This window comes from Colletotrichum godetiae (genome assembly GCF_030913485.1).
Source record: "Colletotrichum godetiae strain CBS 193.32 chromosome Unknown BDP55scaffold_3, whole genome shotgun sequence".
In the NCBI taxonomy this organism is placed as follows: Eukaryota; Fungi; Ascomycota; class Sordariomycetes; order Glomerellales; family Glomerellaceae; genus Colletotrichum; species Colletotrichum godetiae.
Window position 1 is genome coordinate 512862 of NW_026851251.1, and position 16309 is coordinate 529170.

Here is a 16309-nt window from a genome sequence, read left to right on the forward strand (position 1 = left end):
GCTGCCAGGAAATCCCTCTTTTCCTTCCGGCGGGAAGGGATGGGTACGTATGCGGGCTTTCCTCGGTCAACACGTACCGCGACTCCCGGTGTTTGACTTACATAAGCCCGATGGCTTGGCGCGTCTGGCATGCGGCGCCAGATGCCCTGTGCTGCAGCTATGGCGGAGTCTGTGCGCGGTTCTGGAAGACGACCGTGACAGCAGACACGGATGTATTTCACTCAACCAAGGACATGTTACTCGCAGCGTGATGCGTTCCATCTACTGCTGCCCCGAGTTTGGATGTGTGGCTGCTTTGTCACTGGCAAACCCAACCCAACATTTGGAATTGGAGAAGAGACGCTTTCAACGTTGCAGGTCTGTTCATTCTTTACTAACGAAAGGTAGGTTTGATGTAGGCGGCTGTCAATATCGCATGATGGAGCGGTAGTCCGCGCGCACTCCAGTAAGCACCACTGAGTTGACTGTAACGTTGCTCAGTCTCTTTTGTTCAACATTGAGCTTGCATTGGCGAGTGCTCAGTGTGGTCTCATGCAAATCGACCCTTTGGAGAGTATCACGTGAAGTTTCCGAGGCTATCGACATGCCGGCTACGACCGATTTACAAACCTATTTTCTCCAGGCAGTTCCTGTCACCACCCATCATACTGGTATTCCATAGAGGATATACGGAAACGGAGAACGGGTGAGGTATGGTTGTGATAAGACACTTGATCCTTACATATGGAGCATCAAGTCGTTTACTGAAGTGAACCCAGTACTCAAATCACGATATTGTCATTGAGACTCCAGTTCCAATGTTGTCAAGATCTGCAGAATGAATTCATGAAGCCATTATTTGAATGTGACAGTACCTGTACCGCTGACGGCTGAGTTATATACTCGTCACTCAGCCGACCCTTGTGGTTCGAGGTATGCGACAGGCATCCTCACAATCATCATGAAGACTTGAACAACTTCCCACCCTTCCAGACGTGGGTAATATTCTCCTTCTCCGTCAAAATCTCAATATCCTCCAGCGGATTCCTCGCAACAGCAATCAAATCCGCATCATATCCTTCCCTAACCTGCCCGCTCAACGGCGCCATCCCCCCCAAGACCTCAGGCGCGTTCGCCGTCCCCGCCTCAATAGCCTCCAGCGGCGTCATACCGTTCTTCACAGCCCAGTGCAGCTCCCGCGCGTTCTTCCCGTGCGCCAACGGCTTCGTCCGGTCGCTGCTCCACGTGTCCGTCCCGAGCGCGACCTTGACGCCCCTCCCGATGGCGAGCCGGTACGAGTCAGAGGCCCTCTGCACGAGCTTCACCAGTTTCCTCGCCAGCGGCGGCGGCAGCTGCGACGGGTCCGCGGCCAGCGTCATGATGGCGTGCTGCGTTGGCACGAAGATGGCGTCCCTTGCGAGCATGAGGTCGACGGCCTCATCGTCGAGGTAGCACCCGTGCTCGATGCTCTTGACACCCGCGCGCAGCGCGGCCATGATGCCCGCCTTCCCGATGGCGTGGGCGCCTACGGCGCGCCGGCTGCGGCTGGCCTCTGATACGATTGCCTCCAGCTCCTCGTCGGAGAATTGCCTGTCTTCCGGGTCGTCGAGCAAGCTGAGCACGCCGCCGCTGGAGCAGATCTTGATGCAGCGCGCGCCGCGGCGGACGAGGAGGCGCACTTGTTTCGTGCAGTCCTCTGGCCCGTCGGCGATGGAGCAGGCGCCGCCGCCGCATTTCGCAAAGTCGAGGACCGTCTGCATGGGGAGGGTGTGCTGGTCGCCGTGGCCTCCGCTGATGGACATGGCGGCGATGGAGGAGTAGACGTTGGGACCCACGAGGCGGCCCGAGTCGATCCCCGGACGGAGGTCGCCGGCGTAGCCGCCCAGTTCGCGGACGGAGGTGAACCCGGCCATGAGGGTGGCCTCGAGGTCCTGGACGATGACGGCGCCGATGAGGGCGTTGGAACCGGGGAGGACGTTGAAGATGCCGTCGCTGAAGCCGGTGACGACGTCGATGCCGAGGAAGTGGACGTGGACGTCCCAGAGGCCTGGCATGAGGACGGGGACGTGCAGAGGGGTGAGGGAGCGGTATTTTGAGGGGAGGCTGTCGCGGGGGCCGACGTGGATGATTTTGTCATCTGAGATGGCGACGGCAGCGTTGGGGACTGGGATGCCGCGGCCTGGGATGAGGAGGTCGGCGGTGATGAGGGTGATTGCTGGATCTCCTTCTGGCTCCTCTTGTTCTTGCGGCGAGGCCATTGTCTGGGCTTGGTGGGTTTCTGAAGGCGGGATGCCTCTCGGTTGTGCTGTTGATACGGGTTGCTGCATCTCCTGAGGTCGATGTGGCACGCGCATCTTGAGGACTTGCACGACGTTGAAAGGTCAATATATGTTCAGCTCGCAGATAGCTTTATTCTTGAAGCAAAAGCACTAGCAGGCGCACGCAATTGAGCTGGAGCTTCAAACAATTAGCCAAGGTGAAACTACTTGGGATGAACTTAAGTATGACTTACGCATCTCATACCGTTATCATGAAAGTCTATGTTCGGAGTGTCATCATTTAGTCAAGTTTGAATATGTGTGGTTTGGTGAGCGCGGGGTAGCGAATCCTGACCATTCTGCATTGCTGCAATCTACCATGTTACCAACCTCTCCCTCTCTCCACCCATGGTTCCTGGTACAGGCGCTTGAGTTGATCAATGGATTGTCGCTGCAGATACATGCAGGGGATGCGATATAGCGGCACGGTCTGATAACCGACCTTCCAAAAGTAGGAACGCGAAGTAAGCTCAGCTTGAGACAGGTGTGTGCCCTTTACGTGGGCGTTGGGTCCCACAAAGCTATTCCCTCTGCATTTCTTCTGTTTATCGTCTCATTTGGCCTCGAGATCTTTATGGCCGTCACCGTCTCCGTGGTTCTCGTCGTTGTTATTAACTCGATCTAAGAAGACCGGCCGGGATCTACAACGGGCATTCTGATATCATAGCTACCCTAGAATAAGGTATGTCGGCGATACCTCACACAAGAACATAGCTCTAGTCAACTTTATATTACGATATTCTTCATCGACCATAGCTACTTGGCTTGTTCGTGTGACTTGCTCGTGAACATGTTCACGATGAACGCTCGTCCTTGATTGATGATACCTGTCGTCCACGTTATCCCAAACCTCTTGATATGACCTTAATGAAGATGGAGTGGCTTGGAGCGGCGGGGATGTATAAAGTCATAGGCGATGCACATTGGACGGTCGACTCCTCTAGATGTCAATGGCAGGGTAAATCGTCTCAGATGGAGGATCTATATTCTTGAGCAGCGGATTGGTCTCTTGATTTACCAGGTACGGAGAATCTTGTACGTTTGAGCCACTCCGTCTTTCAGTCCGACTATCTAGCACACCTCCGTTGAAGACTTCCGTGAAATACTGGCTCTGAAAAGTACATCTGGTCTGTTGAATAACCCGAAGTCTCCCAATAACTTTCGAGTAACTTGAGGAAGAATTGAAACAAATCATCGCAGTCAGTGTAAGCATCTTTATACCAGAGATACAGTCCATACATGATCACAAATATTCCGCGAAGAGCAACTGTTATCGGGCAACCTTGTCCACCCCATGTCTCCACACAAGCTCGACCGCAAGCACCTCCGACAGGGGTACACCTCTAACAACATCTAAAGCTTCAACCACACCACAACCCTCACATATACGCAGCTCACCTCCAAAAACCCTCACATCGCCCTGCCCTCATCAAGTCCACCACACCAAACACCCCCCTCTCAGAGATGAACACCCCAGCCCGTACCCTCCTCCGCCGCATCGCACACACGACCCCGCGACCTCTCACCTCAGCGTACTCACCCCGGCTCTCAAAAACAGCAACAGCATCTCCTGCACCACTACAAAGCATCATCCAGCAACGGTACCAGAGGACAATGTCAACCACATCCACCGCCGCCGCGCCCACGCCGCGCTTCTCTAAGGGCTCCGATGAGACTTCCCTCTCCTCGACGCTCGAGACGCTATTGGGACAGGGACTGGGCTGGGCGCTGGTCAATGACGGCGAGGCCGTCGAGCGAAGCTTCAAGTTTAAGAACTTTGCAAAGACGTGGGTGCGTATCTTTATCCCATGCCCTTTCTTTCTTGACAGACCTCTTTATACTATATGCTACAATTTCCTCATGTTGTAATGAAACGTCTACGAAAGAAGAAAAAGAAGAATGGTAGAGAACGACTGCTGACGAGTATGAACAAAAAGGACTTCATGACAGCCGTGAGCTTACAATGTAAAATCCACAACCATCACCCAGAGTGGTCAAACGTATGCTCAAACCCCCTCTCACCTTCCCCACCCAACTTGCGCAGATACCCGAGAAAGGACGAGAGTCTCTCATCCAAAGTCATGAGCAAGGCTAAAAGCAGAGGAACAGGTCTACAACACAACTTTTATCCGGTGGACGACACATAACCCCAAGGGCCTGTCGGACAAGGACCTCAAGCTTGCTCTCATCTGCGACGCGCTGGCCAAGGACTTTGGCGAGGTCGAGGTGCCGGCTTCAGAGGCCACGACCGGCGGCGGAGAGACTGTCAGCTGCGGTATCCGGGGCCTGGCTGATAAGGCGGCGGGTACGGCTGGAGACTGTTGTACGCCGAAGAAGTAGTGTGTCTAAGCCGTGGCCCGGATGGTGAACCTCACTTCGGATCCTAGGTCCGGGGGGTTTTTTTTTTTTGGCTGGGCTTCTTCCTTGTACAATACTGTAAACACGTGTGGAATATACCAAATACGTAACGTGGACTATTAGAAGAACGAATGTTGTGCCATGATTAAGTAATCTACTACAATGCCAGTTTTATGGGCGGCCTTCCCAATATATACGACAGAATTCGTATAAGTGGTTCATCTTTTTTCGCACAACCGTCAATACCTCTTTCAAACGCCGCTCCAATGATAATTACGTGACTTTGATGAATGGCCTCGGTTGTCGAGGTCCGTGTCGTGTCGCTTTCCTTGCGGTTTTCCTTTCCTGCCGCGTTCTATACATCGTATCATGAGACACTCCCAGCCGGTGTGTCCAGCAACGCCCTCAACCACCATTTGTGAGCGCATCCATCCTCTCTTTTAGGGTGCGCACACAAGGCCCGGTGCTTGGCGACATGCGTTGTTCATGCTGCAAAAGACGTTACAGCCGCAGCAACAATGCGTTTACTGAGACTTTTGCGCCTTGATGGCCTGGATCTTCTTCTCGCGGCGCTTCTTGTGGGCCTCGAGGCCGGCCTCGGTGTCGAGGCAGTAGTCCCACCAGCGGAAGCTGGAGGCGTAATTGCCGATGAACTTCTCGTGGTGGAGATCGTGGTGGTCGGCACCGGCCCAGAAGGGCAAGAAGTGGCGCAAGCTCCAGGGGAAGTCGTAGCCGCTGTGGGCGTCGATGGCCTGGAAGAGGCGGAGGACGATCCAGGCGTACATGGTGAGGAGGTGGAGGTCGCCGGTGAGGGTGACCCAGAAGATGGGCGAGCCGACGATACCGATGCCGAGGAGCATGACTTCGATCGGTGAGGCGTATTCGGCGGCGAGACCGAAAGGCGCAGAGTAGTAGTGGTGAAGCTTGTGGATCGCCTTGTAGAGAGGGCCGTAGTGCAGGGCGCGGTGGAACCAGTAGTGCCAGGTATCCTCCATGACGAAGAAGATGGAGATTTGCATAGCCATCTTCCAGAGAGGCGGGAAGGGGACGTTGTACTCCATGCCGCACCACGTGGCGAGGGGGTGGAAGAGCCAGATCTGGGGAAGTTCGACGGTGAAATGGCTGATGAGGACGACCATGGCGCAGTCCCATTGCTCCTTTAGTGTCGGCATTTTTTGCTATTCGAGAGTCAGTGAATGAGTCCAGAGTATGACGACGAGAGGATGCGGAGGGTTGCTCACAGGCTGGATCTTGTACTTGTGGAACCAGGGGATGAGGTCGAAGATGATAAAGGGCAAACTGCGGCCAAAATAAACGGTCTCGTGCATGACGAAGCTCATGATGCCGGTAGCGAGGGTGTCGTTTTGCATCCAGAGATACCAAGCCTAGAAAGAAGAAGGTGTCAGTCGCATCGTAAGGGCAATGAGTGGCACGCGACGAGGTGTGAACATACGGCCCAGAGGCGCTCAAAGTAGTTGAGCTGGACATTGTACTTGGAGACCTCCTCGAGAACACTAAAGTACGGTTGTGTGTGGTTGAAGGCGGTGTTGATGACGGTCGAGTTGCTGTTTCGCACAAACCAGGTCAGTGACTGTTTGCTTCAAGATCGTGCTCGAGGGACTAAAGGGGGCGCCGTGGATCGGGGAGAGAAACGGGGCAAAACTCACATGAAAGCGGCCATGATGGCGGGGAGCGCAAGTTTGCGACTTCGGGGCTTCAACAAGTGAGGAATTACAGATGTGTATGGGAAAAAAGCCAAAGTTGGCGAAGAGGAAGCTGTGATGGAAAGAAAAGACAGTCGCAACTCATACAACAATGCGCCGAGGTGGTGTTTAGGTGGCGATGGGAGGTTTAAGGGAAAAAAGGACGGCAGGCGGCAAGGTCAAGGGTTCAGGGCCGGGTCTTGTTGAGGTTTTATCCATGGATCATTTCGGTTGACGGGGAAAGGAAATGGCACCTGCGTCTTGGTGCTTGTCAGTCACCACAGAGAGAGAAAAAAATACTTCTATTACCTTAACTAACGGTTAGTTCTGAAATTGTGCTATGAAAACGCCCCTGTGCATCTCTCACCCTTTCTGGGCGACAGCGTGGGGACGTGGATTGGGGATTTGGCCATTCTTGTGTCATGAGCCAATGAGAAGCTGCATCTGGAAATCGAACCATGCAGCTCGTGGGTCCTTCCGTCTTCCGTGGTGGGCTTTGGCCAGTAGGAAGCAGGCGTGCCCTGGCGACTGGGTCGGGCGGTGTGCGAGATTTCGGGAGGCAAAAGGGTGTGTGACAGCTGCGCCAGGCGTTGGCTCTTCCCTCGCTGCTGATCGTAGGGGGGCCGAGGGGGGGAAAAGCCGAACAGACGGGAGGCACGGGGCATGGAAACATTCATGGATGGGGACAAAGCTCCTTTTTTCTTCTGCTGTTTCCAAGCTTCCATACCTCCATCTTCCATCAAAGCAAGCTGAGGTAAGGTAAGGTACGTAGAGGTAAGGTATCCGTAAAGCACTTGAATTTGGGTGGCGGCAGTCTAATTCAATGTCAACCTTTTGAACTCACTCAGCTCTTAATTGGAGTCTCGAGCTGCGATCCAATGTCAGCATCATCTTCTCAGAAGAAGCACTTATGCATGAACATTGCGCCCCGTCACGGGCAATCAAAGGAGGCCGATATCACTCACCCTCCAGGTGGGCAGGGCTGTCTTATCGCCATGCATGGAGTACCTCGCACCTCGACTTTTTGTCACCTTTTGCGCGGGTACGTACCCTCTCTCAACACGAATACGATGAAGGAGGGGCACGTTTCCAGGTCTGCACGTCGTACGTCTTTGGCAAAGGAATTCGCTTTGGCCTGGCGCTAACTGTTTGCCCCCATTAGCTCGGACACAGATGCTAGAAAAACCACAAGTCAGAACAATCTTCAATGACAGTGACATGCTCCACGCCTTCAAATCTACTAAATCCGATTGCCGATGAGATCCATCTGACCTCCTCCGCGGCGTGGCCCTGGCCCAGCTGTCAAAAGCCCCGCTCCAGCACGGCAAAGCATGGGGTGCCGTGGATGCTCATGTCAAAATGGCGTGTTCCGGTCATGCTTGATCCAATGCAAGGCCACCTCGAATTGTCTATCTCGGTATTGGCTGGTAGTCGTGAAGCGTATGAATGTTCAATCAACAACATTCCAAAAGTCGTCATCGCCCTTTTGTGTTGAACACAAGTTGAATCCAGGAGCTTATCAAGCTTTCTCGTCCTAACATTAAGCTAGACTGATAACCCTGGGTCCTTACATCACCTTAGTCTGCGGAAGCCATGAACCTATTGTCCATCGGCTGGATAAGACAGGTCGAGCTTGCTCCTACCTTACAATGTACATCTAAACGCTACTATATCTGCAGCACTCATATGCCGAATAGTCATGTGCGGGTACATGGCTCATAGACGCGATCAAGGCGCAATACACGCTGAAGACTTTTGGTCCAGCCAAGTTCTTCTCTTCTTGAAATGAACCAGGAGTCAACTCTACGGGGAATTTGTAAAGCCATTTACGGCTACACAGCAAAATGAGAGTTATCTATCATGAGTATAGGGTGAGTTACGACCTCTCGTGGCTTGACATTCACATCTCAGCATCGACGAGGCGTTCACTTGCGAGTAACGAACGAGCTGGGTCCTTGGCGGCGTCGTTACAGATAGCCGTTACTGAATCGGATCTGGTAGGTGTATCCGTAAAGATTTCGTTCAGACTTGGAAATCATCTGCTTCCTGACAACGCCTCTTCGTTTGTTCAACGATATGATCTGGATGGCTTGGCAGGCATACTGTCGAATCGAAACTGCCTGAAGACGTCGAAAGGACCTAGAAGAATGGGATCTGCCTGTAAGGAGCTCGAATAGCCAAGGCAAACGAGGATCCTTTTCTATAAGACCTGACTATGCCTTCTCATGAAAGCAGACGCAGCACACACGGCCTCCCTTACCTAGAAGGTTGATGATTAGCTCATCTGCAGATACCACTCCAGCGGTCCAGCTCCGTCAGCGGCGGTGGCTGACTAAGGCACGCAAGGGGACCCCACCTGTCATCCCACGTTCTCTCCAGTCGCCGCTCACCGCGTTGTCGGCTGCAGGCGCTCGCCCAAGTTGCCCGGGGCATTCGCTTACCTGATGACGTCTAACCCAAACTTCTACTGCATTCTTCCATCAAATCCATCCTCACACGACTGCAATCCTCACAGCCTCGAGTGTTCAACGCAAAATCAAACCCATGAAAGTGGAGGAGGAGTGCTCTCTGAGTGAGAAGCTATAATGTCTGTTGTTGCCGAGTCAGTATTCCGTCCCAACTTTCCTTGACTTCCCGTCATCCCAAACAAAACATTTGAATGTTGACATCAACCCTTCCCTGCACGCAGCCAAGTTCGCCGCTTAGATGCGCAGCTGGATCGGATTCCACTGGGTCTGAGCCTATCTCAAGAAGATGGCGAGCTGTCTGCCGAAGAGCATGGCATTTTTCACTCGGCCACCGTAGACGCACTGTCGTCGCCAAGGATCGAGGAGCTTCTACATATTGTTAGGGCTCTGTCCACCACCTCAACCTCGCTTTCCCTACTCCCCGCTCAGAGGATTCGCTCTCTACTGCAAGATTCCAAACTTGCAGAATGGGACTTCCAGGCGGAGCAGGATGACGAGGCTAGCCGAGGCCCGTACCAGTCGGAGATCGAGTGGCTACTCGTCAGCAAGGCTACCGTTCAGACTTACGGTATCATTTTGAACACACTCCTGGACCAGATCATCCCTCTCAGTGACGAGATGTGGTACTGGGACGAGGTTTTGAGCTCGTATACTTACAGCAGTCTCTACACGGTCCAGACGTCGCCATTGCGCTTGTGGGCCTTGACCAAGGACGTCTATCACGAAAGCAAACACCGCATTCGAAATCTCAGCCAAGCGCCGGGAAATATTGTTGCATCGACACGGACAGGATTATCGCAGCAATGGAAACAATTTTACGGCATCGTACGGGACAGCATTCGGGACTCATCGATCACGACCCTTCAGCGCAAGGTCCTATCGCCCGTGGCCCTTAGCCGTGGCGAGGCACGGAGGAAACTGGCACATCTCAGACGCTTGCGGGATATGATCGCAAGCGGCCTTGGTGTGCTCGTCGACGAAGGTTTGACCTTTGGAGGAGACGACGACGACGATAAGAGCGAAGCGGGCGTCAACAGCCATGACTGGAAAGGCGTGGTTGAACGAAGCGTGGCTCTCATGGACATGGTTCTTAAGGAGGCCTTAACTCTGGAGTCTGGCGTCAACGAATTCGAGGACAAGGTATTCGCTGGAGTCGAGGAGGACCCCGAGCTTAGCATTCACATCGAGGACGCCAACGCTCTGGAGAAGCCTTCCGTGCTCGCTAGACGTCTCCTCAACCTTCTGGATAACGGCCTTCCCAACCACGTCATGTCTGCGCAGCTGCTTGTTCGAGAGAACGGCCGTCCGTCGAGATTCATCCGATACTGGCTGCCTGCGACTGCAGCTCTGCTGTCTTCGACGACTGTCCTTCGACTTCTTGCCAATAGACGTGCAGAAATAATTAGCTGGATTCGGGACATTGGATCTACGATGCGAGACTTTTGGTTTAACTGGGTTATCGAACCGACACGGAAGATTGTTGGAACTATTCGACACGACACAAGCAGCGAGATCGCTATCATGAGCCGAGACAGCCTCAAGGCCGATCGGGAAAGCTTGGAGCGCATGGTTGTGGACTTTGCTTTGGATAAGCCTCACTTTGCAGGCGACGGCTCGTCCCTCACCGACGCCCAGATCGAAATCATTCGTACCAAGGTCAGCGAGGGAGACGTCACGCCGGTCTTGCGTGCATACGAAAAGGACTTACGGACTCCCTTTGTTGGTGCGGTGAAGGGCGACCTCGTCCGATCACTGCTCATCCAAGTGCAGAAGACTAAGGTCGATCTAGAGGTGGCCATCAGCGGCATCGACTCTCTCCTCAAGAGCCAGGAACTGGTGTTTGGGTTTGTGGGTCTGACGCCTGGTGTGCTTGTCTCTATTGGTATTGTTCAGTATCTTCGCGGCATATTTGGTGCTCGCAAGGGAGCCCGCCAGAGCCGCAAGACTGGACAGAGCATCCGAGTGCTGCGCAATATTGACCGGATCTTTTCAGAGGCGACGCCGTCTCAGAACAACCTCCTCTCCTACAAGGACCACGGCCTCCTGTTGTGCGAAGTCCACGTGTTGCGCAACCTAATGCAGAGAGTGCTACCTCGCGACAGGCAGCGAGAGTTTCTCGAGGATTTGGATGATCTTGCAAACCTGAAGGGAATTCAGGTGCAGGTTAGAGCTTTGGATCGCATTCGCTGGGCGTACGCCAGGTGGCTACAGTAAAAAGAACGAACAACGGAGAACCTCGGGCGCAATAATGATTCGCATGGATACACGGTCTTACGGATTTGAGCTTCAGCATTCAGGTTACTTTACTACGCACAGCGGGAACGGCCTTTTTTCGGTGGAACCTGTACCACAACTGTACACCACTGGAGGCATTCATGAATTGTCAACGGAGCATCGCACATTGGTACCGGAGCTTAGCAGGCGGCATTTGTCACTAGGAATGGTGTTTAGACCAAAAGTTGAATTGAAGCGCAATTGAACGGGTGATGTACTGGCAACGAGTGAATGTGAGGGAGACTTTACAACGTCTCTTGTGACCATGGAACGGCCGCCACCCAAGATGCTCGGGCGACGGACGCGTGACCTAGTTCTGGCTGGATCTGGACGTGGACCCTGAGGCGAGACAGTGCGATGACGTTTGGCGTGGCTTCGTTGGTAGCCTCCTGAGTCCTGACAAGTCTGGTGAAGGCGGGAGACCGAGCACATTTGGCAGCAAAAGGGGTGTAGTGCCACGGCAGAGACAACGCATCAAGTTTCGAGAAAGCAACTATGTAGGTTGGTGGACATGTACTATCTGGTGGCTGAGGAGGTGTTGACATGTCACTTCTTTGGTGAGCGAGCCTTGCATACCCAAGACGAATCGTCCTTTCGCGGTTACCATCATGGGAGGACGCTGGATTGCTGTGTATCCCCCCCAAAACTGCACTCGGTTTTCTGCAACAAGGTGCTTGGATCGACCAGGGAAGTTTTGCTTCTTTTAACCTTTCGCTCCCCTCCGACGCAGATCCGACGTCGTCGCGTCTTCTCCCCCTTGGCGGGCACTGTGCCTTGGGCAACTCCCTACCGTGAGTCGTGACTACCTTAGTTATCTGATTTCACCGCGGCCTAGTGCCGGAAGCAGCTGATTTGGATCGTGGACCACTGCGGGTATCAACAGCGGACTTCATCAGGACACTTTTCGCGGCGGTGTTCACGTTGCAGCAGGTACCAGCTTCCCAGCTCAAGATTGCCGGTGCCCTTAGATACCTGGTAGATAGTCTACGAAACCCATCGCCAAGTCACCAAATCCCTCAGGCCCTGTCCCAGCACAAGCACAGGTCAAGTCGGATCGGTCAAGCAAGAGGCCGGGTCCAGTATCTTACCCCAGACGGCAGGGCGCCACAGTTCACCTCCCCCTCCCCCAAAGAGACCAAGCGATTTGACGCTACGTATGGGATACGTACCTCTTCACAGTGTAGTGGACTGTACACCGCAGCGCCTCGCCTCGTCCACAGCCCAGCACTTACGTGCCTACCATCACTATTCGTACATACTGCTACTAGTACTACCTACCTGACTACGACAAACTACCTAGGCCCGTTTCCTACCAACATCTCAATCGCCTCTCCCCCAACCGTTGCCCGAATCCGACGACCAGATCACGACAATCGCCTCTCTTTCGCATCCCTCCGATCTTAACTTGCTTGGCACGTACGTCGCCCGGAGCAGCAATATCACCCCTTCAGATCGGCCCCCTCGGTTTAGTCCCCCATCAACACCCGCCGCCAAAATGTCGAGCAACCGCAACTACGACTTCCTTGTACGTGTCGAATGCCGGTTGCCCCTCCTTACCATCGTCCCGCCCTTTCCCTCGAGATACCCTCACTCCCTATGAATTCCGTCCTTTCGAAGATTCCAAGAGCAGACGCTGCCCTTTTTTTTTCCCCTTCCGAAATCACTACGGGCGGCAAACATGACATCGTGTTCACATGTGGCTGACCAGAACTCTAGATCAAGCTTCTGCTGATCGGCGACTCGGGCGTAGGCAAGTCCTGCTGCCTGTTGCGCTTCAGCGAAGACTCCTTCACGCCGTCCTTTATCACGACCATCGGTATTGATTTCAAGATCCGCACCATCGAGTTGGACGGCAAGCGTGTCAAGCTTCAGATTTGGGATACCGCCGGCCAAGAGCGCTTCCGCACAATCACCACCGCCTACTACCGTGGCGCCATGGGCATTCTCCTCGTCTACGATGTCACCGACGAGCGCTCCTTCAACAGTACGTCGCTACCCTTCCTTACATTGCGACTCACTTGCACGACTGCTGTCGGTTCCGTCTCGACCCGTGTAGTGGAGTTGTCATTACCAAAGCAGCCCTTGATGACAGGAGCCTTTCTACAAGAAGAGAAGACTAACGTGTACCCCTTCCACACAGACATCCGCACCTGGTTCGCCAACGTCGAGCAACATGCCACCGAGGGCGTCAACAAGATTCTCATTGGCAACAAGTGCGATTGGGAAGAGAAGCGTGTCGTCTCGACCGAGCGCGGTCAGCAGCTCGCCGACGAGCTCGGCATCCCCTTCCTCGAGGTCTCGGCCAAGAGCAACATCAACATCGACAAGGCCTTTTACTCCCTCGCCGCCGATATCAAGAAGCGTCTTATCGACAACCAGAAGAACGAGCAACCCGCCGCCTCGGGCGTCAACGTCGGCGAGTCAAGTGGAGCCGGCGGAAAGTGCTGCTAAAGTAACGAAACGGGGCTGAGCACGGGACGCTCGACTTTGTGCTGTGTGTATTTCCGAAAGCAAGATTTGATTACTTTGTGTCGATTTCGCGCTGCCACCAGGGGACAGCGTCGTCCTACAGAGGCACATGAGACGCGCATGAAAGAAGAGAGAGAGACATGGGCATATGGGGCTTCACAGCGGGTCTGCCTGCCGGAATGGACACGCAGAGAAACTCGGTGAGAGAGAGGAGGACATGACAGGGGCCAACCGAAAGGCAGGGCCGGGGCTTCCGGCGAGGCAATTGGCTGAGAAGGGAAAAACTTCGTGATGGGCCCGACCGGTTGGGCGTGCGCGTGCGTGTGTGCTCGATGACGAGACCACGACGGCGCTCGCTCACCCACCTGCCTGTTCCAAGGCCTCCTATGGGGAAGAAAGTACTGTGTGGTTATTTGTCATGTGGTTTCTTGCCGACAGCGCCTTTTCATCAACCCCCCTAGAGAGCAAATATCTGGTCTGGAGTTTCGGGTTTACATTTCTGGGTTTCTATAATACATACTTTTTTTCTCATGTGCTTCCCAATACGCCTGATGATGTTCTACATTTGAGGGTTTCAGCCTCTTGGTATATATGCTTCTAGTATATCATACAAGAGGGAACAGAGCCCATACTATACACTTTCATCGATGGTCGCTGCAACCTGCGACATCACCATACGACGTGCGTGTTCACAACGACACTCTGGTCATTTGTCAGGACGAGCTCCTTTCTGTGCCACGCGCGAACGAAACGTCTCGCTTCATGCACGTCCGGGAACGACACCACAAACCGAGCAGACGGTGCCGTCTCATCCAGCGCGTCGGGGGTGCCTCTCCGTCCCGAGTCAGCCCCCATCGCCGCCGGGGCTTCGTCGACGTCGTCGTACACGAGGCCTTCCGCGCTCTCCGCGGGTGATTCTGACGCCGTCACCGTCCTGCGGTCCACCTTGGGCGCAAAGTAGGCACGCAGGTGCTGCACCGGCCAGCCCAGGTTGCGGTCGCGAGCGTCGCGGCGGATCCAGTGGGAGAGGCTGCGCTGATCGAGAGTGCCGCCGTCGAGGGAGAGGACGACGTGGGCGTTTGCGCGCGGGGGCGGTTCGGGTGTCATACTTAGGAGACCTTGGATGCTAAAGGTCTCGAGGCGGGTTTCGGTTGCGCGGTTGAGCTTGTAGAGGTGAAGGCTTAAGGACGTCTTGGATGGGGCCGCGAGGCTGAAGGTTGATGTGTTGGAGGGCGCTGAGATGGATGATGTTTCGGCTGAGGTCAGACCGGCGGCGGGGGACGCGAGGGAGCGGCCGGCGAGGGCGTGGAGGCGCTGTGCTTCGCGCTGGTAGGCTGCTGCCGCGGTGTGGGAGTCGAAGAGGATGAAGTAGCGGTCCATGGGCTCCAGGGTGCTGTAGTCATAGGCCTGCATCACCTTGCGGATGGAGGCGCTCCAGCCGTCGAGATGTTGGCCTTGGGGACCGATGCGGTAAAAGTCAGTCTCCAGGAGGTTCGGGCTGGCGTTGGAGAGAATGAGCATGGCTGGGCGCTCTGCCTTGGCCGCCGCCGCTTCAGGGGACGCTGCTGCAGAGGAGGCGGTGTTGGCGGCGGCGTCGTCTTTCGGGAGCGAGTCGATCCAGGACTGGAGGTCGTTGTGATCTACAGATTTCTCTTCGGATAGGTTCTGATCGGCCTGGGAGTTCCTCAACAAGGCTTCAACGCCTCCTTTCCCAAATGCTGCTCCCGCCGTTGCCCCTGCCGTTGCCCCTGCCGCTCCCGATCCCGGTACCGAGAAGAGCTCGTTGAAAATGGAGGAGCTCTCTCCGTCGACGGCCTTGTCCTTTTTCTCCTTTTCCCGAGCTCGCGACTCGAAGAAGTCTGCAATCTTGCCGGCCGCTTCGCCTCCCGTCTTGCCTGATCTGTTCTTGCGCTCCAGCTGTCTCAATCTGTACTCTGTCGCCTCGGACTTTTCCGGGTCGGTGGAGGTCATGAAGCGGACCTTGACCTTGCCTTTGCTGTCTCCATTGGTATTTTCACTGTTACGTCGATTCGAGGAGGAGGACACATCGTTTGGAAATAGCTCCTCGAATAGCGAAGGCGACTTTGACTTTGGCTCCTCTCTTCTTGACGGTTTCTTCTTGCCCCATTGGTCCGGGGAGCTGTGTTGAGGTTGGGTCGAGAAGAGCCGCGTGCCGGGGCCGTGATCTGCTCGAAAGGACTGTCGAATTGTAGGTGTGGTCGTGTGCGGGAGCGACAGCTGCTGCAACAGCGGGAGCCGTCGTCGGGCTGCGATTGTGGTCATCCGGGCAACTCTTCGGGTCGAGCTGCGCAGCCCTCGGAGGTCAGCCCATTGCATGGGCCCGGAGGGAGTTGGGCTTCGTCGGGTCGGCGTACAAGGGGATAGAGAGAGAGAGACTCCTCGTATTTCGGTTGGCGTGTGTAGTTGAGCCTTTTTGTGGTTGAAGTAGTGAAAGTTGTTGTAAGTGAAGGAAGAAGTTTGGACGCTGGGCCTGACTTTCGTCCGCGCTGTGATGCGACGTTGGACAGGGCAGGTACGTACCCTCGACTTGAGCTGGTGTGGGGCCGCTGACTGGAGGAAATTTGGTCGGGCGTCGGGTCCTGGTGGAGGGAGGAGGGGTCTTTGAATTTTTCATGGCTCACTTACACGAAATATTGGTCGACTCACTGCGAAGACGTATCTACATGTCACGAGCTGAAGAAGAATATAGAAAATCACACAAATTACTTGAGAGATTTCT

General features: G+C 54.6%; 6 protein-coding genes across 6 annotated transcripts; 3 read left to right on the plus strand and 3 right to left on the minus strand.

Moving 5' to 3' along the window:
- Positions 1-799: 799 nt before the first annotated feature.
- On the minus strand, positions 800-2499 carry BDP55DRAFT_644819 (amidohydrolase). Its single transcript, XM_060573599.1, has one exon. It carries the CDS (start codon positions 2331-2333, stop codon positions 939-941), a length of 1395 nt encoding a protein of 464 aa, XP_060435532.1. The 5' UTR covers positions 2334-2499; the 3' UTR covers positions 800-938.
- A 1575-nt stretch (positions 2500-4074) lies between these two features.
- Positions 4075-4747, plus strand: BDP55DRAFT_644823 (uncharacterized protein). Its single transcript, XM_060573600.1, has 2 exons — positions 4075-4375; positions 4401-4747. The coding sequence occupies exons 1-2, from the start codon at positions 4142-4144 to the stop codon at positions 4635-4637; spliced, it is 471 nt and encodes a 156-aa protein (XP_060435533.1). The 5' UTR covers positions 4075-4141; the 3' UTR covers positions 4638-4747.
- BDP55DRAFT_644825 (C-4 sterol methyl oxidase) lies at positions 4748-6461 on the minus strand. The gene is made up of 3 exons (XM_060573601.1): positions 6109-6461; positions 5897-6040; positions 4748-5833 (listed from the first exon to the last, which is right to left on the minus strand). Exons 2-3 carry the CDS (start codon positions 6023-6025, stop codon positions 5180-5182), a joined length of 783 nt encoding a protein of 260 aa, XP_060435534.1. The 5' UTR covers positions 6026-6040; positions 6109-6461; the 3' UTR covers positions 4748-5179.
- Positions 6462-8815: 2354 nt separating this feature from the next.
- BDP55DRAFT_644829 (ATP synthase regulation protein NCA2) lies at positions 8816-11312 on the plus strand. Its single transcript, XM_060573602.1, has 2 exons — positions 8816-8960; positions 9048-11312. Exons 1-2 carry the CDS (start codon positions 8944-8946, stop codon positions 11038-11040), a joined length of 2010 nt encoding a protein of 669 aa, XP_060435535.1. The 5' UTR covers positions 8816-8943; the 3' UTR covers positions 11041-11312.
- A 1283-nt stretch (positions 11313-12595) lies between these two features.
- On the plus strand, positions 12596-13551 carry BDP55DRAFT_541280 (putative Rab/GTPase; the record flags this gene model as incomplete). The annotated part of the gene is made up of 3 exons (XM_060568206.1): positions 12596-12625; positions 12817-13084; positions 13241-13551. The coding sequence occupies 3 exons, from the start codon at positions 12596-12598 to the stop codon at positions 13549-13551; spliced, it is 609 nt and encodes a 202-aa protein (XP_060435536.1).
- Positions 13552-14088: 537 nt separating this feature from the next.
- Positions 14089-16208, minus strand: BDP55DRAFT_644835 (uncharacterized protein). The gene has a single exon (XM_060573603.1). It carries the CDS (start codon positions 15904-15906, stop codon positions 14239-14241), a length of 1668 nt encoding a protein of 555 aa, XP_060435537.1. The 5' UTR covers positions 15907-16208; the 3' UTR covers positions 14089-14238.
- Positions 16209-16309: the final 101 nt, after the last annotated feature.